Here is a 23,043-nt window from a genome sequence, read left to right as displayed (position 1 = left end):
ATGTGGCATTCTTTTTCATTTTTAAAATAATTCCACAAGGAAAGTATTTTATTGCTAATAAAATACAATTATAGAAGGACAGTTTTGTTGGAATGGAACATTATGCAGAATTGAAGCCTTCCTTTCTTCCTCTAACCATAAGGAGCTTTGTAGGAGTTTCTCTCTTTGAGAGTTTCTCCTTCACATGAGTGAATTCTATTCCAATGTTATAAATGCTACTATGGCAACTATAATTCAGGGACTAAAAGGTGGTCTCATTTGTATAGCAATAACAATAGCACTTAGACACCACTTCACAGTGTTTTACAGCATTCTCTAAGCCAGTGGTGGTGAACCTATGGTACGCCTGCCAGAGGCGGCACTCAGAGCCCTCTCTGTGGGCACATGCACCATGCCCCGGAGATGGCAACTGTCCCTCTTCAACCAGCCGCCTGCTAACTAGCCGAGGACCCATGTGGCCGGATGCATCCCGGTATGGCTGGTTTCCCTCCCACCTATCCCGTCCCTCCTGGCCTTGCATGCTCTCCTTTTCCCGGGCACGACCCACTGCATTGCCTCCTCAGCTGTTGGCCGGCCATCCATCCCAGAGGCAGCTTCTTTGAACTGCTGGCAGCGGGCTGTGGAGCTCCAGAGTCAAAGGGCCGGCAGGCTGTGGCTGCTGATGGACACTGTTGGCCCCCATGCGCTCACTGGCCTCTGTATGCGGGGGCCGATGGTGCCAGGCAGCAGCTGCCCTGGCCCTTGCCTTGCACCATGGCAATGGCACCCTTGCCCTGCCTCTCCTTACCCCACAGGACAAGCCTTCTGCCTATCACCCCATCTAACAGAGACCCCCTGGATCTCCCCCAACCCTGCCCACCCCCCACATGTGTCCCTCCCCATGAGCAACATCGAGGTGATTGATGCCCACCTAGGCCACACCCACCCAATCTGCCATGACCACTACAGCCATGCCCACTCTGTGGGCCACGCCCACCTGGCACCCGGCAATAAATAAGTGGGTTTTGGGTTGCAGTTTGGGCACTCGGTCTCTAAAAGGTTCGCCATCACTGCTCTAAGCAGTTTACAGAGTAAGCATAGTGCCCACAACAGCCTGGGTCCTCATTTTACTGACCTCAGAGACAGTCAGGATCGAAGGAATCAAACTCTTGGCAATGTGAGCAGAGTTAGCCTGTAGTACTGCATTCTAACCATTGCGCCACCACGGCTCTTATGTTGAGTATAAAATAATTTGCAGACCCAAAGAACTAAAAGCGCAATGTGTCGCATATTACTCAAAAGAAACTGTTGCTGAGTTTAGTGGAGAAACTTCCTGACAGTGAGGGCAATCAACCAGTGGGACAGCTTACTCCCAGAAATCATGGGCACTCCATTACTGGAGATTTTCAAGAAGAGACTGGACATTCAGCTGTCTGAGATGGTACAGGTTCTCCTGCTTGAGCAGGGGGCTGGACTAGAAGACCTCCAAGGTCCCTTCCAGCTCTATTCTATTCAAAAGTTTGCAGCACACTTTCGTCTTATGGAGGTTCAAAAATAGAAATGAGAATTTCTTCCCATATTGCTAAAGTAGCAAGGAGCTGGCCTAGAGAAATCTAAATAGCTACTGTAGTGCTTTTCAGTCATTCAGTCACCTTCAATTTTTTGTAACCATAGGCCAGGTTTTGTAACCATAGGCCAGAGATAGGATTTTCTCCAATACTTCTTCCTTTCTCTATATGTGTCCAAAGTTTTGGCTTCATTTTTACATTCAGTGAGCAGTATGCTTTTACGTCATCCAGTATTGAATTATCATTCTTCTTACAGTCCAAGTATTCTCAAGGATGTTCTCCAGCATCCTTTTTATTTTATTCAGCCTTTCAGATGAATTCAACTTTCACAAACATCTATTACATCTGGGAACATCAGGCCTTTAGCAATATATCAATGTGAAGCGTCTGCAATATTTTGTTTGCATTTGTCATAGTCTTTCTTCCAAGTAGCAGATGTTTCTTTGTCTGATAGCTATAATCACTTTGAAATGTTGTCCCTGAGAAGGTGAAGTCTGTTCATCTTATTACTTGGTTTTCTTTTCTGATTTATCTATTTGGATTGGATTGGATTTGCCTATTGTTGTAATCTTAGGTAGGTTGCTTGATTTGATTTGGTTTGGTTTGGTTTAATATTGAACAGCTTTTGCACGTTCTTCTTTCACTTTTAACAGATTCTGTAAGTCTTCCTTGCCCCCAGCTATTAAAGTAATATCATCAGCATATAAGATTCACTGTTATTTCTCTCAGCAATTTTAATTCCAATTTCTTCTTTCTGGCATGTCTCATATTCAGTATATACAGTACATAGATTAAATTAAAGAGTAATACTAGAATATTAATAAATGCTAACACTTTAGTACTATACTGATCACCCATATTTTCCGACCACGAGATGATAGAATAATCTGAAACAGCCAGAGAGATGCTTTGAATCTCTGTAGCCAACCACGATGAACCAACAAAGTGTAAAGTTTTCTATCATGGGACATGATTTATCTACCCTGCATTCTAATATGCAGTAAAGTGGCCTCAACAAGTAATATATTTTTCCACACTAACAATTTTGTTGCCATTATTTTTATTAAATTTAGAAGCCTCCTGACGCCATATGATTCTGAATAGCTTACAATTTAAGTATAAGTTACCTGAAGATTTTATTAAACTTTTAGCATTAACTTAAAATGAGGCCTCATTGTTTGCTGTATTATGTGAACTGATGTTGTTACCCAGTTTGGGTAATGAAACACCTGCAAGAAAACAAGCAAGAGAGTACCAAGGATCCCTTATGTCACGGGTGTCAAACTCAATTGCGTCATGTAACATATCATGACGTATCAGGGTTTTTTTTGCCTTTGCAGAGCCGGGGTAGGCGTGGCCTGCGTGTGACACATCTGGCTCGCGGACCACCAGTTTGACACCCCTGCCTTATGCGAACCCAGTTAAAAAGGAAGGCATTCTCCATGAAGCCACGTCTCCAAACCACAATTCTTGAAGCTTCTTATTCCAACTGATTGATTCTTATTCTTATTCCAGTCAATATATTGATGCTATTCTCTCCATGTTTGAGTATTGATTGCTGTATGATCCAAGTTCTTATAGTTACTTTATAATTCAAGGTCTTACGGGCACCCAGAAAATTAAATTCACTGTACTAGCCATAGCTGTTATGGGTACAGACTTGAACGAGTTTTAGGAAAAGAACTTGTCTGCTGCATTCATTGCTGGTGGTTTTTCAGTACTCTTTTAAAAAATTGGACAATTTCTGTGGAATAAAGCAACAGCTTCTGTTATTTTCTGAAACCTACCAGCTAGGGAGGGAGAGAACCACAAGACAGCAGTAACTCAGTTTAATCTGCACTACTGCAATAGACTGAGGCTACGGTTCCCTACAGTCGATCAACAGTCTATTCAAGGTTCTTTTGAAATCGGGCCAGATGGAAGAGAATTTATGAGCTCAGTGTCTGATAAACAATAAACATGGGACAGTGGGTAACTGAGCCGTTATTATTTCAACTAGGGGATTTGTGTCAGATTTAATAAATTCTCAGGCTGCTTTGAACAACCCAGCTGGATAACACTGTATCTGATAAAACAGTGGTAGACAAATATAAGAACATTTCACAAGAAGCCATCTGTGCAAATCATCCCATCATCAGTGACTTGTTGTTAACCTATGACATGTTATTCAAGAAAGCAGAGAGACAGGAACTAGAGAATCTTATTGATTCCTCAACACTATATGTCATATAGTTACCCAGCATCCATTTCTTAAAACTTTTGTTAATTTTATTCTTTCTGAGTGAGTGTTTTTAAAGGGGTTATTTTTGTCAACCACTTGAAGTGCCAAAATATCTAAAATAAGACTGATTGAAATGTATTTGGTTTTTTTCCCCCAGCAAACAACAATCTTTGATAAAAAATATATCATTCTACATTTTAGTTCATATTATCCATGAATGCCAAATCCAGTTATTAAAGTACTGCACAGGGAGGATTTTTCAAAGGACTTCACTTTAAGTTGAGCATTTTCACGTTGGTTATAAAAGTTGATTTCACATAGACTCAGGAAAGCTGATCGGAAATATTAGTTTTAGTTGGTTTAATAAGGATCCTAGTCTCACAACTACCGAACAGTACATTAATGTTTTTTGTACACCATATCTAAAGGCTCCATTACACTAAGATACACTTCCTCAATCTGCTGAGTAAAATGGGAACAAATTTAGGGTAGTAAACGTAATGTTATGGTTGGTAAGAGCCGTGGTGGTACAGTGGTTGAAATGCCGTATTGCGGAAGCTGACTTCAATGAATAAAAAAAAAATGCTTCCTTCGTAGTCATGGGACTGTAACTGAGCAACAGCAACACTGAACCTGCTGGGTTTTCCTCCATCATTTTTATTTTGCTTTATTTTCTTGTGTTTTTGTTTTGTTTAGGCCTGACCATCAAAATGTCTCAGCAGTTTGTAATAAAAGTTCCTCCTATGTATTTTTCTATTGAGGGAGAAAACTAGATAAAATTTCCTAACAGAGAAAGGAAAAAGGCTGTAATAGTTTTTTTTTTCTTATGTACAAATGTATAAAACACCTCCCCCCTTGTTGTTCTTCTCTTAAAACACAATACCGTATTTTCCGGCATATAAGACGACTCGGTGTATAAGACGACCCCTGACTTTAGAGAAGATTTGCATGGTTAGAAAGTCGTCTTATACGCTGGAAAATATGGTATTTTCCAGTGTATAAAACGACTCAGCATATAAGACGACCCCTGACTTTGGAGAAGATTTGCATGGTTTAGAAAGTCGTCTTATACACCGGAAAATACGGTAGCTTAAATATACTACAACTATACAGTATTAAGCAAGATAAAAGAGAAGATATTAATTATTTAGCAGGAGCGATCTTTCTTTGAGTGATAATCTGCACCAACTCACTGCCCCTTTTGGAACAATCTGGACCTTATAGGCTTTGGTACAAATCTCACTGCCCCATGCTAGGCATACAGCATGCAGAATCTGCTCTCTTTTAGATTCTTAAACCAAACATAATCTAACCAGTTGATTAGTTCCTCAGGTGGAGGAGGACCAGCCACTCATAAGTAGATCAAAAATTTGCCAAATGCAAAGATGCAGTGTACAAGTGGTGGTGAACCTATGGCACGTGTACTAGAGGCGGCACTCAGAGTCCTCTCTGTGGGCAAGCACGCCGTCGCCCCAGTCCTAGGCCTTCAGCTGGGTTTTATAAAACCTTTTTGCTTTAGGCCTCCACCGTCATGTGCAAAAAAAAAGGTTCAATCAATCAGTCAATTTCAACTTCTCACGGGGAAAAAAAAAGATCTCGCAAAGTTGGAACTGATTGAACTTTTTAGTCCCACCCAGTTTGCTGTTACCATCACAGCCACGCCCACCCAATGGGCCACACCCACCCAGCACCCGACGATGCATAAGTGGGTTTTGGGTTGCAGTTTGGGCATTCGTTCTCTAAAAGGTTCGCCATCACTGCAGTGTACAATATTTAATCTTACATGATTCTTGCAAACTACTGAAATCTTTTCTAGTTCCAGTCCTCGATCTGTATTAAATGGCTGGCAGCAAAAAGGGAACCTTCTTTAACTGACTCAGAATCTTTATTTCTGTCATTGAGCAATAAATGTACAATCAATAAAATGAACAACACAAAACTATCCCCTAATCTTAAGCCCAGGTCTTCTCTAACTGTGATGTGGCCATACATTGAGTTGACAGTTGGTGTCACATGACTCCCTGCATAGCTTGAGCAGATTTCATATGAAGAGTAATCAGAGTAAATCAGGGTAATCAGAGAGAGCCCTACAAGTGAAATAAATCAAATGTAATGCCATCACCTTGGGGTAAACATGACACAATTGGCAGTTGCCTTTGCAACAGACTGAATCAATAATGAAATTGGAGGGAAGATATAACTGCCATTACTTCCATTGAACTGTTTTCCCAAGGGATTCTGCACTAACACCAGCCTTTCTGCAAAAAAGCCTGCCCTATTGATTCGCTCTGAAAGTAAAAAATGTCCATAACAGAGATACCCCAGTGAGCAAAACCACCTCACTTCCCTCTCATTGTTTGCCTGTGGATGAGCAATACATCAAGTGACTAACTTGTCCAGATTCTTATCAAATGATATTTCATCGTATGTGCCAGTCCATATCTCAAAGGGAGATCAACTTCATACCCTTTTGTTTATTCTGATTTGATGTCATACACTGCTGTTGATTATTGTGAATAGCCAACTGTGTAGAATATGATATGAGCTTCGGTTTATTGTATATCGATACTGAAGCAAACAGGACTAATCATTTTGTCAGGAAAGCATCCCCAATCAAGATTATTAATGAAGAGAAAGAAACAAAAGGCCATCTGAATTTAACACAAAAGATAGTCAATGGACTGAGGAGTAGTGAGACAAAGTTACATGAAATAATTTGGAAAGAAAACTGCACCAAGGAACCGTGTTTGCAGTAGATGTAAATAGAGTTTAACAAAAACAATATCTTTAACTTTACATGACATAAAGTACAAAAGATAGAGGAACAATTGGGCTGAGACATTTGGCAGACTGTGTGACAAATTATTTGATCGACGGACTGTACTTGTACAGAAGGAACACCACTCCATTTCACTGTTGCATCTAGACAATAAAATTCATTATTTTGGAAGGAGAAAATTGAGATCCATAAAGACTGAGCCACAAAACTAAAAAAAAAAAGAAAAGAAAAGGTGCATTCCTGTCGTCTTTAGAGTTAGTTTCTCAACGATGCAATCAGGGTCCAATCATTTCAATAAGAATAAACATATGTCTCCTGAGACTGCAAGGATGATACTACCAATACAAGTGGATCTGAGATGCCATGGAGAAACTTAACTAATACTGACTAAGAAATATATGTATTTTCAAACCAGGGTGAGATAGAACAGAGAAGTCAGTTCATGTAAGATCATGAAACCACTGTAGTATATCTACAATAAGAAGAGGAGAAAAACTAATGAGAATTATACCACATAGAATTTACAGACTAGTATAAGCTGAATGAATCACATACCCCTAAATTCCTTAGGACCATAAAATATGTTGAGTAGAATCACTGGTAAATCACTTTTGATCATCTCTATCTTAATCAAAATATGTTGTAACTAAATTAAAAAAAATACTTGCCTGTTCTTATACTGGCTAATACATCCTAAATGTAACAATTGGTTCTCAGCAAAGGATCCAGATATCATCTGGAATAAAAGGAACCCATATTAAAACCTCAGTTGACTTCCTATAGAATTGTAGTTCATGTTTAGTTACAGGTGGGGAGAAAGTCTACAACTATTTTTAAACCCAATCCTGCTGCTCAGTGCTCCAAAAAATGTTGATGTGTCATCAAAGTTATGACTGTTGCAGCATTCCTGTAGTCTTTCATCCTAACAACTGACCACAGATATGCTGCAGCATGCCCTACTTCCAATTTCTTCCCCATCCTGCCCTGTTGGGTTGTCACAGATAATGGATCCTGGGAGTCCCCAATACCTTTTTGGAGATTCACAAAGTCAAGGAGATGAATATTTTAAAATTTCTCAGTTTGAATTTCCAACACAGACATATCAATAGATATATCCTACATAAAGAAAAGCTGATTGGGGTCTTCAGCCATTTTTAACAATACTAAAATTTAACAAATTTTTAACAATTTGGTTCCTGAGACCAAAATGTTTAGGAACCTCTGCTGTAGACTTCCTTCCTCCCAGGCCTAGAGCAGAGGAATTCTGGGAGTTGAAGTCCACAAGTCATAAAAGGGCCAAGTTTGAAGATCCCTGGCCTAGAGGAACCAGGTATCCGCAGTCACCTTGAGAAATGCTGAGAAGACAAGGATCAAAATTCAAGATGCTACGATAACCTGAACTAAGTAGAAAATCAGATAAAATATATTCACTGCTGAAAATCCAAAGAATGCATCATTTATATTGCATGTATGCTCTGAACAAGGGTGTGTGTGTCTGTGTGTGTGTGTGATAAAATAGATCCTGCACTTCAGTATCAAGGGAAGATCGCCTACAGAGAAGGAGTTTAGTCAAAGTCAGAAGATGTCATGCTGTAATACAGAGCAAGATCAAAGTTGCCTCCCACTGGCAGTCCCAGAGGGGCTAACGCAGAAGGCAGCAGCATCCTGAATTACAATCAGTACCACCCTCAGTGGGATTCCTTGCTGTCATGGTAAGTAGATCTGTAGGCAGTGAGACACCTGGCTGAACTGTAGGCTTATATGCCCTTGAAACACAAACAGGCACAGGTGGAAAAGAGACCTGACAAGAGTAAGGTGACCAACTTTTTTACAATGAAAAGGAGGACACAAATAAATTGAAGAAAAAATATCGTAAATAAAAGAAACATTTTATTCATTGCAACAATAATACAGACAACTTGCATGTGCAAAGTTTGCCAGCCTGGTGTTTTGGCGTGCTCAGCAGCAATTCCTATTGGCTTTCGAAAGCCAATAGGGGAAGTAGCACAGCTCATGCAAAAGTTGGGAAAAAAACCATCAAAAAAAGGTGCCGGAACGCCGTTCTGAGCGTGCTATGAGGGGAAAAAAAAGCCCTGCAGATTAGTCTTCAAATATCAAAAAGGAGGACATGTAGGAGGACACTTTTCGAGGGAGGACAGAACTTACAAAAGGAGGACTGTCCTCCCTAAAGGAGGACAGTTGGTCACCTTAGACAAGAGAGTGTTGCAATTACCACTTTTTAAAAGAGGACATTATACTTCTGGATCTCTTATCATTTTCAGCTGCAGTACTGCCATCCCTGTGAAGTGAGGCTGAATGCTTTGAAGTCTTCTTCTGGAGATACTAACCCAAGTGAGAATATGCTGATAATCTGGTTTCCCTAAAACAGTGGTTCTCAACCTTTTTAATGCCGCGACCCCCAACCGGTCATAAGTCGAGAACTAAACCAGTCATAAGTCGAGGACTAAACTGGTCATAAATCAAGGATTACCCAACAGGTCATAAGTCGAGGACTTTCCTTGCCCGGGAGCGCCGCGCATGCGTGGTGCCGCCCCCTGCGCCGGCCGAGGCGTAGCTGGCAAGCGGCAGAGATGGAGCAGGCCAACCACCGGCTGGGCCACCAGCTGGCCCAGCCCAAGGGAGGTAAGGCACCCACCGGAAAAGGGGAAAAAATGGCGGACAGCCTTGCTTGGTGACCCCCGTGAAATGGTCGATCGACCCCAAATGGGGTCGCGACCCATAGGTTGAGAACCACTGCCCTAAAAGAAGTGCACATTTTCTAGTTTCCCTGCACCAATAAGCCTTTGGCAAATATGTAAAGTGAAACAGGCCTTCCTTTCTCTGAGTGACATTCAGGAAGCAATGACCTTCCACCTTTCCTTGAAGCCCCAGCTTTTTGCTCATCTGGGCAAGGCTGATCAGGGTATGTGGAGATTCTTGCCAGAACACATTTGGAGGGTGAAAAGTTGCTTTAGAACAAAGGATGTCCAACCTTTAAGACCTGCAGACTTTAACTCCAAGAATTCCGCAATCCGCCATTCTGGGAGCTGAAGTTACAGGGTTTAAAGTTGCTAAGGTTGGATACTCTCACTTTAAAACATGTTATAGAACAGGGGTCTTCAAACTTGGCCCTTTTATGGCTTGAGGACTTCAACTCCCAGAATTCCTCAGCCAGCCTGCCTGGCTGAGGAATTCTGGGAGTTGAAGTCCACAACTCATAAAAGGGCCGAGTTTGAAGACCCCTGTTATAGAATGATGAGTTCCTCAGCAGTTTTAAGATGCTTTTAAGGAAAAACCAAATGTACAGGTATAGTATATGGGGTACCTTGCTCAACAGTAGTAACTGTGAGAGGGACCTCGGAGTCCTAGTGGACAATCACTTAAATATGAGCCAGCAGTGTGCTGCAACTGCCAACACAGTGCTGGGCTGAATTAACAGAGGGATAGAATCAAGATCACATGAAGTATTAATACCACTTTACAATGCCTTGGTAAGGCCACATTTGGAATACTGCATCCAGTTTTGGTCACCACAATGTAAAAAGATGTTGAGACTCTAGAAAGAGTACAGAGAAGAGCAACAAAGATGATTAGGGGACTGGAGGCTAAAGCATATAAGGAACAGCTGCTGGAATTGGGTATGTCTAGTTTAACAAAGAGAAGGACTAGGGGGGACATGATAGCAGTGTTCCAATATCTCAGGGGCTGCCACAAAAAAGAGGGAGTCAAGCTATTCTTCAAAGCACCTAAAGGCAGGACAAGAAGCAACGGATGGAAACTAATCAAGGAGAGAAGCAACTTAGAACTGAGAAACTTCCTGACAGAACAATTAACCAGTGGAACAACCTGCCTCCAGAAGCAGTGAATGCAACAACACTGGAAGTTTTTAAGAAGAGACTGGACAGCCACTTGTCTGAAATGGTGTAGGGTTTCCTGCCTGAGCAGGGGGTTGGACTAAATGACCTCCAAGGTCCCTTTCAATTTTACTATTATTATTATTATTATGGATCATCGCACATTCAGCCAGATGTTCAGACTGGATTTGGCATTTTGTCTACCTATTGAGTCCTTACCCAGGACCTGGGATAGGTAGATGTGGATGTTTGATGGTATTACAGATATCGTCGCAGGGTGGAAGCAGTTCCTAGTAAGGCAGCCTTTTGCAATAGACTAACTCTATTCTGCTGGCTCCAGGCACTGCCACATCCACTATCCAGACTTTTTTGTCTTTCTTATCGACAATTGTTAAGTCTGGGATGTTATGTTGCAGGTGCTTGTCTGTTTGAATTCTGAAGTCCCAGAGCAGTTTAATTTTATCATTTTCTATGACTTTCTCTATTTTATGATCCCACCAGTTTTTGCTTACAGGCAAATGATATTTTTTGCAGATCTTCCAATGCACCATTGTTGCTACTTTGTCATGCCGCTGCTTGTAGTCAGTCTGTGCAATTGCAACAGCTTACCGTGGTCCACTGTTTCTTCAGCTTCTTTGCATAGGCGGCACTTACTGTCTGTTGCTGTCTTCTCAATTTTGACTTTATATGCATTTGTCCTTAAGGCTTGGTCTTGTGCAGCCAGAATTAGTCCCTCGGTCTCTTTCTTCAATTTTCCTGCTCTTAGCCATTGCCAGGTCTTGTTATTATCTGCTTTCCCAGCTATTTTTTTAATGTATTGGCCATGTAGTGCTTTGTCTTCCCATGCCTCTATTCTGTTCTTCATTTGGTCTTTCTTGTAGGCCAGTTTGGTCTCTCCAGTAGTTAGTAAGCCTTCCTGATATACTAATTTCAGTGCATCTTCATCATTGTTCTTCAGATATTCTTCCAAAGCCATTTTTTCTTCTTCAACCATCTGATGTACTTGTAGCATTCCACGCCCACCTATTTGCCTTGGTAGATAAAATCTGTCAATGTCATTGTGTGGATGAAGGGCATGATTCATTGTCATTATTTTTCTGGTCTTCCTATCCATTGCTTTTAGTTCTGCTTGAGTCTAGTCCACTATTCCAGCTGTGTACCTAATGACTGGAATTGCCCAGGTGTTGATTGCCTTTATGGTATTTCCTCCATTGAGTTTGGACTTTAAGATCTTCTTCACTCTCTTGATGTATTCACCTGTAATCTTTTTCTTGACTTCAATGTGCTTGATGTTGTCAGCTTGAAGGATACCCAAGTATTTGTAGTAATCTTTCTCATCCAGACTCTTAATGTTATTTTCGTGGGGCATCTTGATTCCTTCAGTTTTCACTACTTTTCCTTGTTTGATAGTAAGTGTGGCAATTTGTCCAAGCCAAACTCCATAACAATATCTTGCCTATATATTATTATTATTATTCAACTGAAGGGATTGTACTTTAGGGGGGCAAACCTCAAATGCCTCTATGGCCAATACACGGTCCTATCATAGAAGATTTAAGTAAGAATTAATGATATTATGTGTAGAAAGCAATTTGACCGTTCCAAATTATATACTGTAACAATTCCCATGCTGACTGCTTCTATGGCTATTATATTTATTAAACCAGGAAGCTAGTGAGTTATAGCACTTTTATCTCACTACTTCAAATGACTCTAGGCAATTTTTTTCTTGATTATTGTTCTCCTATTTATGGCAGTCCTCAAAGTGACTTGCCTTCCCCCTTTCTTTGTTCTCCATGCTGGTTATTCCCTTTGTATTCCACACAACAGCCAGCTTCTTCCCAGTCTGCTACTAGCAATCTACAGAAAATATGCATTCTGAACCCTTTGAGTATGGGGCAAGGCCTGCTCACCCATCCCATCCCATCTGGTTTATTCATTCTGCAATGAATTTCAGGAATTTTTTTAAAAAGGAAACTCAGCTGTGACATAATTTAATCTCATTATTCTAATTCCTTAAAAGATTAATTTTTAAAAAAACATTTTGGTCTTCCTCACTAGTGTCAGTACTTCGTTTTGGTAAAAATGGCATAATACATTCCTATTTCTCATTTATCGGAGTTTTAAATAGTAACATGTGTCAGACTTCTCTTGAATTTTCAAATTCTCATTTTAAAATGTGACATTATTTTAAATCAGTACAGCACATATACATATACACTCCAGGTTCATATTATTTTGAGAAATACTATCATTCTAAATTATTTATTATGAATAATAATTATCTATAAAATGCTGCTAGGGCTACTAATATAACAAGAAATGTATAGTTCAGTTAGCATACACTACTTTTTGTATGTACCGTATTTTCCAGCGTATAAGGCGACCCGGCGTATAAGACGACCCCCGACTTCGGCACCGAGTCGCATGCCTAGAAAGTCATCTTATACGCTGGAAACTACCATTATTTCCAGCATATAAGACAACTCGGCGTATAAGACGACCCCCGACTTCAGCACCGATTTCAACACTTTCGAAAGTCGTCTTATACGCCGGAAAGTACGGTATTTGTATATCAGTAAAAAATTTAAAATCTGAGATGGATAGATGATAGATAGATAGATAGATAGATAGATAGATAGATAGATAGATAGATAGATAGATAGATAGATAGATAAGTAGGTAGATAGATAGAAAGATAGATAGATAGGCAGGCAGGCAGGCAGGCAGGCAGGCAGACATCACCAAAATATAAATATACGTAACTGAAAAAATAAAACAAAATGGGTCCAGATGGCAATTCTGGGAAATAGAACAGATTCATTTTGATACTTGAAATCTAGACTATTTTTTACAAGTGAGTTATAGCACATTTTAAGGCATCACTGAGACAATATCAAGCAGCTCAATGACAGTTGGTGGGAAAAGGACTTTAGCCCATTGCGCTGAACCTGGTTTGCTAGACCATTAAAAGTGAGTGAGAACTATGGAGAGGAGTATCAATATCCTGATAATATCCAGCACTATTGCTCCTTGCCAGTTTAATTCCAACAAAGGAGATGATTCTAGTAAACACTGATCAAGTTTGATAAAGAGCTAGTAGAGGCTTCATAAATTGAGTTTAAATCCAGGCAAAATAAAGATACAAAGGCTGAACAGGAAGCTGTTCTCTTCAAAACCATTATTCATAAAGTCAACCCAATATGAATGGATTCAAAACACACATTCAAAAATAACCATTTTTCTCAGAACCACTGACCCCTATCTTTTAAAGATCCTGGAGCACCAGGAAACTACCAGAGGAGAAGAAAAAAAATCTGACTTAGTTCCTATCTTCAAAAAAGAGAAAAATGGATCCAGGAAACTACAGACTGATCAGCCCAATATCAATACCTAGGAAGTCCCTGGAAAAGATAATCAAGCAACAGATATGTGAACACCTAGCAACAAGCAAAGCTATTACTAGAAACATGACTTTGTCATGCCAAACAAATCATATTACATTCCTTTACAAAATAAACTAAATTAGTGAAGCAGTGAAATGCTATGGACATAAACTTGGACTTCAGAAAGGTGTTTGATAAAGCAAACCACAACCTACTTCTTAGCAAGGTAGAAAAATGTGGGATAGACAGCGTCACCACCAGATAGATTAGTAACTGGTTACCAACCACACTCAATGTGTAGTCCTCAATGGAACTACTTTTACATGGACGGAAGCATGTAGTGAGGTGCCCCAAAATTCTGTCTTAGGCCCAGAACTTTACAACATCTTCATAAATGATTTAAATGAAGGGATAGAAGGGGAACTCATCAAATTTGCAGACAACACTAAGCTGGCAAGAATAGCCAACATTCCAGATGACAGGCTCAAGATACAGAAGGATGTCGGCAGACTTGAACCCTTGAACGCTAGCCAACAAAATGCAATTCAGTGGTGAGAAATGTAAGGTTTTACACTTAAGCAAGAAAGATATAGAAGATATAGAATAGGTGGTACCTTCCTCAACAGCAGTAACTATGAAAGGGATCTAGAAGTCCTAGGGGACAACCACTTAAGTATAAACCAGCAGTATGCTGCGGCTGCCCAAAAAGTCAATTTAGTTCTGGGCTGCATCAACAGAGGAATAATATCAAGATCACGTGAAGCATTAGCCCTGCTATATACTGCTTTGGTAAAACCACACTTGGAATACTGCATCCAGTTTTAGTCACCACGATACAAAAAAGATATTGAGACTCTAGAAAGCCTCAATATCTTTTTTGTATCATGGTGACCAAAATTGTAGAGTGCAGGAATAGTGCTAGAAAGAGTGCAGAGAAGAGCAACAAAGGCTAGAGCAGTGGTTCTCAACCTGTGGGTCGGGACCCCATTTGGGGTCGAATGACCATTTCACGGGGGTCACCAAACCATGCTGTCCGCCATTTTTTTCCCCTTTCCCTAGCTGTCCTACTCCCTCTTATTGGTGGCCACACCCACTTGGGGGTCACCACAACATGGGGAACTGTATTATGGGGTCACAGCATTAGAAAGGTTGAGAATCACTGGGCTAGAGGCTAAAACATAAGATGAACGATTGCAGGAACTGGTTATGTCTAGCCCAGGGGTAGGCAACCTTGGCTCTTTTATGACTCGTGGACTTCCTGAGACTTCCTCCCAGAATTCCTGAGCCAGCATGGCTCAGCTTGGAAACCTCTCCCTTTCCCCTCAGTATGGCTGGCTCAGGAATTCTGGGAGTTGAAGTCCACGAGTCATAAAAGAGCCAAGGTTGCCTACCCCTGGGCTAGCCTAACAAAGAGGACGACTAGGGCTAACATGATAGCAGTTTTCCAATATTTGAAGGGCTGCCACAGAAAAAAAAGGGGACAACCTATTCTCCAAAACACCTGAGGGAAAGACAAGAAGTAACAGATGGAAACTTATCAAAGAGAGATCCAACCTCAGGAGAAATTTCCTGAGAGTGGTAACAATTAATCAGGGGTATGGCTAGCTTCCAGAAATTGTGGGTGCTTTATCACTAGAGGTTTTGAAGAAGAGACTGGACAGCCATTTGTCCAAAATGATATAGGATCACCTGCAGGGGATTAGGCTACCTCCAAGGTCACTTCCAACCCTATTATTCTATATTCTAAATATTATTTTCAGGTATTGTCTTTTTAATCTCCAAAACCAATATCCTATTCTTTATTGTAGTATAAATGACATTAAACATTTAGTATAAATGTATTGTTAATCCTATGTAACATTTTGAGTGATCACTACAAAGCCAATTCCATTGATGTAATAGCTTTTATGTGTGAAAATCTTTCAAATGATAACAGTATGTCATGATGAGAAAGGCAGAACCATTCTGCAAACCTCTAATCAAAGACACCATTATGATTTCCAGACCATATTCTCTGATGCTTTGCTTTTCCCTATCCACCTTCTGAAAAGTTGAGTTGACTGCTGGAGTGCAAAAGGTAGGAGAACACCGTCTTAACCAGAAATAACACAAATAGATCCTGCTGAGACCCATGGGGACCAATTTTACATTTCAGCTGTGCTATTTTGCCTGCTGAAAATTGACTTCTTTCTTGCAGAGCTGAACTGAATTCTTCCAAAATTGCTGATGCTACCAGTTTGGGAGCTGAATCCTTTCCCTCTCCCAAAATAAGCACACATGATTTTGATCAGACAGACAACATGATTGCATGGCAATTCAGAGGGAAGAGACTATCAGAGCAAAGTAGCTGCTGCGGATGATGTCTTTTCTTTTTCTTTGCGACTATAAAAAGAATTTTAGTTGCTGCTTTGGGCCTCAGCTTTAACAAAAAATAAAGGATACAAGCCACAATGAATGCTAGTGTATTTCTAAAGCCATCCTAGATAAAATCATTTTAGCTGATGCTGCAAGACCATCCTGCACAACAGAACTTAATGTTTCCCTTGAGTGAAGTTTCACTCTTAGTGACTTTTTATTACGATGTTGTATTGTTTTGTTGACAACCATACTCCTCACTGTCTTTTTCTGGTTTTCTTATTTACTTCCTGGTCAAGCCCTCAGTGCCTATCCACGCTTTATCCAAGATTGACCCTATATAGGTTTTTGAGTAAAGTTAACCAGATGCTGCCATCTGAGCAAACTATAACTATGTTTCTCCTGTGTAATAAAGAAAACAAAAAGAATAAATATAATAAAGTGCAACACCATTGTATTTAGCAAAGCAATCACATCCTTTCCCCAATTCTATCATCAAAGACCATCAAAAAGGATTGCCCTGTTTTGTCACAATAAATCGGGTGGGCATTTTGATCTAGCCCTACAACTTCTATGGCCCTTAACAGTATGAGTTCCTTCACTGCAACCAATGTACAGTATTCAGTCAATGTAAGAAGAAACCCTACCAGTTTTATCTTGAGAAAAAAATATCAAACATAGAACAATGTGTATGCAGGTCTTTTACACTTTGCTCTGACCTATTATTTCCAATTTATGCCACAAGAAGAGTGAAATCATAAACAAGGTTAACTTGGGAAATATGAAATCATAGCTTCTAGAAGACAGCAAATAATTTGCTATTGTTGTGGTATTTTTGTTTTCATACAGTACAACTGTGTTCAGAATAGCAAATCCGTACGCGTTAAATAGTATTTCCAGTAGAAAACAGGCAAAGGCTGAGAGAAAAAGACAATTTCCCTAAAGCTTTGCATTTGTTGTGTAGCACATTGCCAGCAGCATGTACACACAAGGATGAACATTGCTTATAATCAATGAGTGCAATGTTCCACATAGGTCAGATGTAATAAAGTATATCAAAAAATCATTTTTTTCCAAATCAGTACCAACTATTTCTTCAGGTCTGGTTCCTTGAAATGTTATATTAACACACTAAAAGAAAGTTTCCCCAAAAGTGGAAATAGTTTTTCAGTATTAATGGTGTTATTTTGACAAATTAATATGCATTAAAACTTAACTGTGAAAAATACAAAGAAAAGAAAGGGGAGAAAAACACACAGTCAACAAGGTCAATGAATGTCAGTGGCGATGACATGGAAACAAATCAGCAGGAGAAAAATCTCTGGACAGGATATCATGACTACAGGTTTATATTACTGCCATTATGTTATAAGTGAGGTAGAGAGGAAATGTAATTGGATTGTCTGGTACCCAACTCAGTTACACATCCATAGCTGTTAACCACTGATCAGTTGTTGACTCAGTGTCATGCTTCACTGACTGCTACCAGAAACACTGGTAATGCAGTAAAAGGTTAAAAAAAAAACCCTTTAGAATGTGAGAATGTTTTCCAAAATTCAAAGCCTTCTTCTGTAAAACAAGAAAAATATAAAACCTAAAAATTATTCTCTCTGGCACAGTGCAATATGTAATGGGCAACAACATAAGCCAAAATAATTCAATGACCCAAATTTTCACCAACAGATTTCTGAATAGACAAGGCATTTCCCAACTACCATCTTCAGTCATCATCTAAACATAGTAAAAATACTATAAAGCCTTAACCCCCCATCAGCACAATTATGATTCAGGAGTTGGAGGACTATGGAAAATGCTATAAGTCTCAAATGGGAATTCTACCTTTGCATTTTTAAATAGATCAGCCAACAATATATTGTGTTATAGTTGCTTCTACATATAACAGCTGTTCAATCTGCATACACACCATAGGTATATACAAGTTTATAACCGGCTAACTATCACACCAAGATTAATCTTCTGTGGATTTGTGAAGAAAGAAAAAGAGAGAGGAATAGATGCTTGAGATTAGAGTTTGATACATATTATTTTATATTGCTGATCTCTGAACTTGAAAAAAGAAATTACCTTCACTTCGATCCAATTATCATAAGCAGATTTTCTCAGATCCGATTCAGCTGAGTAGTGTTTGTTACTGTCTAAAGTGTTTAGTGACGAGAAAGTGAAGCATTGGATATTATTTACCAGTCTAAGAAAAGGGAAATAAGACACAGTTCACTATAGACTCCCAATAATTACTTGCTAGTGATTTCCAATGATCACTCACTCCTATGACTGTCTGTAGCAAAAATCACTATTTGCCAGCTTAAAAAAAAAGAAACAGACAAAACAGACTTTGCTTCAGTGCTTTAGAAGAGCAATCTCATTTTCTTGCAGATCTCAGAAAATGATAATGCTGATCTCAGTGCTAAACCAAGTTTTCCTTATTATTTTTGACAGATCAGGCTGGTATGAAAGCCACAGCAGGAGAGCACAATTATATAAAAGGCACACAAATATTTATAGTTTTGTGCCTTGGTGGCCTGCCATAAACAAGTTAAATCCGACGTGCTTTCAGTCCTAGCTGGCTATCAGTGTGGGTTTTATTTGGGGTGTTATACTTGCTTTTCTTTGTCGTTTTATTCTTAATATTTGCACTTAACATTATTGGCTTTTTTCCCTTAGAATGAGGTTGTATGCCATGCAGAATATCTTGGAGCTGGGACACATAATATGTAGTTCAAATAAACACATCTCTTTACAAGATTGGCAGGAGCCCTGATAGTGGAGGACAACAATGAATCTGTGATTCACTGTATGTCCCCACAAAGAAAGTTCAGCCAAATATGGGAGAAAGACTCTAATGAAGAAGTTCCTTTTCCATCCCAAGAAAAGCTGCCCTTTCTTTAGCAGCTACCTGAAATGATTTCAATCAAATCATTTAAGAAACAAGACCTTTTTAAGAGAAAGATCTGCAAGAGAGCTAGCTATATCTATTGTAAATGTTTGGATTAGTAACGTGGATTGTCTTACTAGCTTGCTGATTTTTATGTTTTCTATGTAATATTTTCTATTCAAATGCTGTATACCAGGGGTCTTCAAACTTGGCCCTTTTATGACTTGTGGACTTCAACTCCCAGAATTCCTCAGCCAGTGTGCCTGGCTGAGGAATTCTGTGAGTTGAAGTCCACAAGTCATAAAAGGGCCAAGTTTGAAGACCCTTGGTCCACCTCAGTGGTGGTGAACCTATGGCACGCATGCCAGAGGCGGCACTCAGAGTCCTCTCTGTTGGCACGCACGCCATGCCCCACAGATAGCAACCGTCCCTCTTCAGCCAGCTGCCCGCTAATTTGCTGAGGTCCCACGTGGCCAGATGCATCCCAGCATGGCTGGTTTCCCTCCCTCCTGTCCTATCCCTCCTGGCCTCGCATGCTCTCCTTTTCCTGGGCATGACCCACTGCATTGCCTCCTTAGTTGTCGGCCAGCCGTCCAGCTTAGAGGCAGCTTCTCTGAACTGCTGGCGGCGGGCTGTGGAGCCCCAGAGTGCACCAGTCGAGGGGCCGGCAGGCTGTGGCTACTGATGGACACTGTCAGCCCCCATGAGCTTGCTGGCCTCTGTGTGCAGGGGCTGATGGTGTCAGGCAGCAGCTGCCCTGGCCTCTGCCTTGCCTTGCCCTGCGGCAATGGCACCCCCACCCTGCCTCGCCTTGCCTTGCCTCAACCCACAGGATGAGCCTCCTGCCCACCGTCCCACCTGCCAGAGAACCCCTGGATCTCCCCCAACCCTGTCGGCCACCACAGGCATCCCTCCCCACAAGCAACATCGAAGTGACCATGCCTACCTTGGCCACACCCACCCAGTCTGCCATGACCATAGCCACGCCCACCCAGTGGACCACACCCACTAGCACCCGGCAATAAAGAAGTGGGTTTTGGGTTGCAGTTTGGGCACTCGGTCTCTAAAAGGTTCGCCATCATTGGTCTACCTGCTCTCCCCTTGTTCCCCTTAATCTTTATTCATTAACACATATTTCATTTATACCACCCTTTCTGATCATTTAAGCACTGAAAGCACCTTGAAATAATTTAAACGTACAGAATATGAAGTGTAACATATCAGTAACTTTTAACAGCATCACTAAAATCAAAGCACCCACAGGTTTTCTACTCAGCAAGAACTGGATAAATCAGGAGGCAGCGCTGGTCACCCTCATGTTCCAAGCCTTTGGCACAGCATATCTTCCCAAACTAGGGAAACTGCCTAGGTCAGATTCAGCAGTTCAAGGCATACGCATTTGTAAGCATAAACAGACCTTGTAAATGTGCACCAAAATCAAATCATCGATTGACTGATCTACTTAATTATTGTCAGCATTTAATTTTTACTTCTTTGGAGATGAGTTCTGAAATTTCTAAGTACTTCACATAAATTTCTCACTTGGCATTTAAGCAATGTTTCTAATCAATGAGATTTACGTGTCTTTTAGGTACAGTATTAAAAGAAGAGTGACTGAAAATTATGAATAGTTTTTATTCATATATCTTCGGATGGTATTTGTTCATCAGCAACACTGGAGCTATAAATTTTCTCCTCCCCATCCACAAAATCAGTTTTAGGGGGTTGAAGAATCTTCCAGAACAGATTCTAATGTTCTTCTGGCAGAAGAACATGTCCTTTTTTGTCTATGTGTCCTCTGTCTGACAGGCATAGTCTTAAAATCAAATATCTGGCTTTTTAGTACCATTTCCTGAGCAGTTTGTCTCCAGCTTTCTTTATAAGTGCTAACCACAGGTTAACAAGCCCAGCTCTGTGACCTTAATAAGTCACAGCCTGAAGTTAACAAAACCATAATCAATCACAGTTGAAGGTTTTTGCCTGCTAACCTCCTCTAGCACATTTCTGTTTAAAAAAAAAACTTTCTTATGCTGGGAAAAGTAATTTCATACCCATCTGGACCTAACTATTTTTTTGTTACAGTTTTGCATTATAATTTTTTGTCACAGATGCTCAGAAACCTAAACAGTGTCCCAATTTCCCCCTTCTTTGTCTTCCTTTCCAGTTGTTTGATCCTCCTTTGACTCTTCAGATATCTTGCATGGACTTCAGCTCCCAGAATTCCCCAGCCAGCATGGCTAGGTGGGGAATTCTGGAAATTGAAGTCCACCCATCTTTAAATTGCTAGGATTGAAAGACATCTCTCTAGATCAGAGGTCTTCAAACTTGGCCCTTTTATGACTTGTGGACTTCAACTGCCAGAATTCACAGCCAGCATGCCTGGCTGAGGAATTCTGGGAGTTGAAGTCCACAAGTCATAAAAGGGCCAAGTTTGAAGACCCCTGCTCTAGATGAAGATATGGGAGGTTGCAGAGGGGAAGACAATAGTAGAAGACCCCACTATAAGAGCAATACCCCAATGATATGTTAATGTACGAACAGTATAAAATAAATATCAGTTGATATATTGAGAAAGAGGCCAAAAGAATTTTGCTGATTTTCAAAAAGCTAAACAAAATATCAACATCAAATAACAAAAATCAGAACCAGATCACAAGAAGTTTCAATAGCAGACATTGTTTCCACAAATTCAGGGCCGAACACTTTGAAGCCAGATTTCACATGTCAGATAAATGCTAAATAACTACTGTTATTTCCCATTCTCTCACTGAGAGTTGCTTTTTATGTTGCCTCTATTGGCAAAGAATTAAGCCCTTGAAACATTAAGCTGGCATGTTATACACTTCTGAATGTTTTTGCACGTTTATCACATATTTTAAAGTAGGCAGGAATTGCCCTCCTTAACTGCATTTATCAATTCCTATAGGACCTAATGTTTTGCAGACATCAGTCTCTTTCAGTTCAGAATTTCCCAGGGGCACCTGATCAGTCTTTTATGTTTTTTGACTATTGTGCAAGAATTACACTGTTTACTATTCCACTCAATTTCACACTCCAAATTTAACTTTCCATATGATAAAGTTTGGAAATCATCCAAATGTTTGCAAAGTTAATGTCCCCATTGTCCTGTTTCTTACTCTTTATAGAGCTTGTATGCATTCGCCATGCTTCGCTGGGATCAAGACTGTAAACTTTGAGGCACCGGCTCTCAGTATCCAGCAGGATTATGAACTAAGGCAGTGGTGGCAAACCTATGGCACGCATGCCAGAAGCGGCACTCAGAGCCCTCTCTGTGGGCACACGTGCTGTTGCCCCAATCTCACCTTCCCCTGCAATCCCCTCACCAGCCGCCCCCCTAGAGGAGAGTTGCCCCCAAGTGTGGCCCACACGGAGCAGAGCAGCCAAGGACATGGCAGCCAGGAAGCGTGGACAAGACTCTGCCTCATGACCCATCATGCACAGTTGATGCTGTGGGACGCGGGTAGAGGGCGTGGCTGCCATTGGTGCTGCTGGGCTGCCTGGGCGATCTGCAGCGGGCCCTGGAGGCAGTGAGTGGCTCTGCAGGCAGGCAGGGCTGGGGACAGGGTAGGGGCGGGGCAGGGGCGGGGCCAGTTTTGGGGCACTCGGTCTCTAAAAGGTTTGCCATCACTGAACTAAGGCATTTTCATTGTCATCCTATAACAGAACTGATATTGTTTTTATTTCTTCTCCATGATAATTTACTCCTAGGAGTTCGGGGGCATCCTTCCCACATATTTCTGCCAAGAAACAATGAACCATTTTCTATACAACATAATGCAATCTCTTTAAAAGGTTTCCTTGGCATATCACGTTGACAAGTCTAGTGAGGGAAGGTAGGCAAAATTTCCACTTACTTGAAGTAAATATAAATAATGTCTCAGTCTGGATATCATTTCATAAAATTTTTATGGTGAAGTCAAATGATTAAGCACAATACTGATATTAGAATTTTTTTAATACCATTAGTTCTTTCAAATACAAAAAGAA

General features: G+C 40.6%; 2 protein-coding genes across 4 annotated transcripts in view; one reads left to right on the top strand and one right to left on the bottom strand.

Annotated features, from left to right (window-relative positions):
* The window catches only part of CTNNA3 (catenin alpha 3), a 516,687-nt gene that overhangs the window by 217,404 nt on the left and 276,240 nt on the right, over window positions 1–23,043 (bottom strand). The window lies entirely within an intron of this gene.
* Window positions 1–23,043, top strand: part of LRRTM3 (leucine rich repeat transmembrane neuronal 3) — a 112,913-nt gene that overhangs the window by 63,305 nt on the left and 26,565 nt on the right. The window contains exon 3 of one of the 3 annotated variants that reach the window (XM_039324635.1): window positions 22,765–22,889. The exons of 1 other annotated variant lie outside the window; for it this stretch is intronic. In XM_039324635.1, the coding sequence (XP_039180569.1) occupies window positions 22,765–22,845 (81 nt within the window). In that variant the 3' untranslated portion in view covers window positions 22,846–22,889. Of the gene's footprint in view, window positions 1–15,791; window positions 15,865–22,764; window positions 22,890–23,043 lie in introns of all 3 variants that reach the window. One more of the 3 variants, XM_039324636.1, reaches the window with a different exon arrangement.

This window comes from Crotalus tigris, unplaced genomic scaffold (genome assembly GCF_016545835.1).
Source record: "Crotalus tigris isolate CLP2741 ecotype Arizona unplaced genomic scaffold, ASM1654583v1 scf7180000024304.1987388, whole genome shotgun sequence".
Lineage (NCBI taxonomy): Eukaryota > Metazoa > Chordata > Lepidosauria > Squamata > Viperidae > Crotalus > Crotalus tigris.
This window is presented reverse-complemented; position numbering and strand designations above follow the sequence as displayed.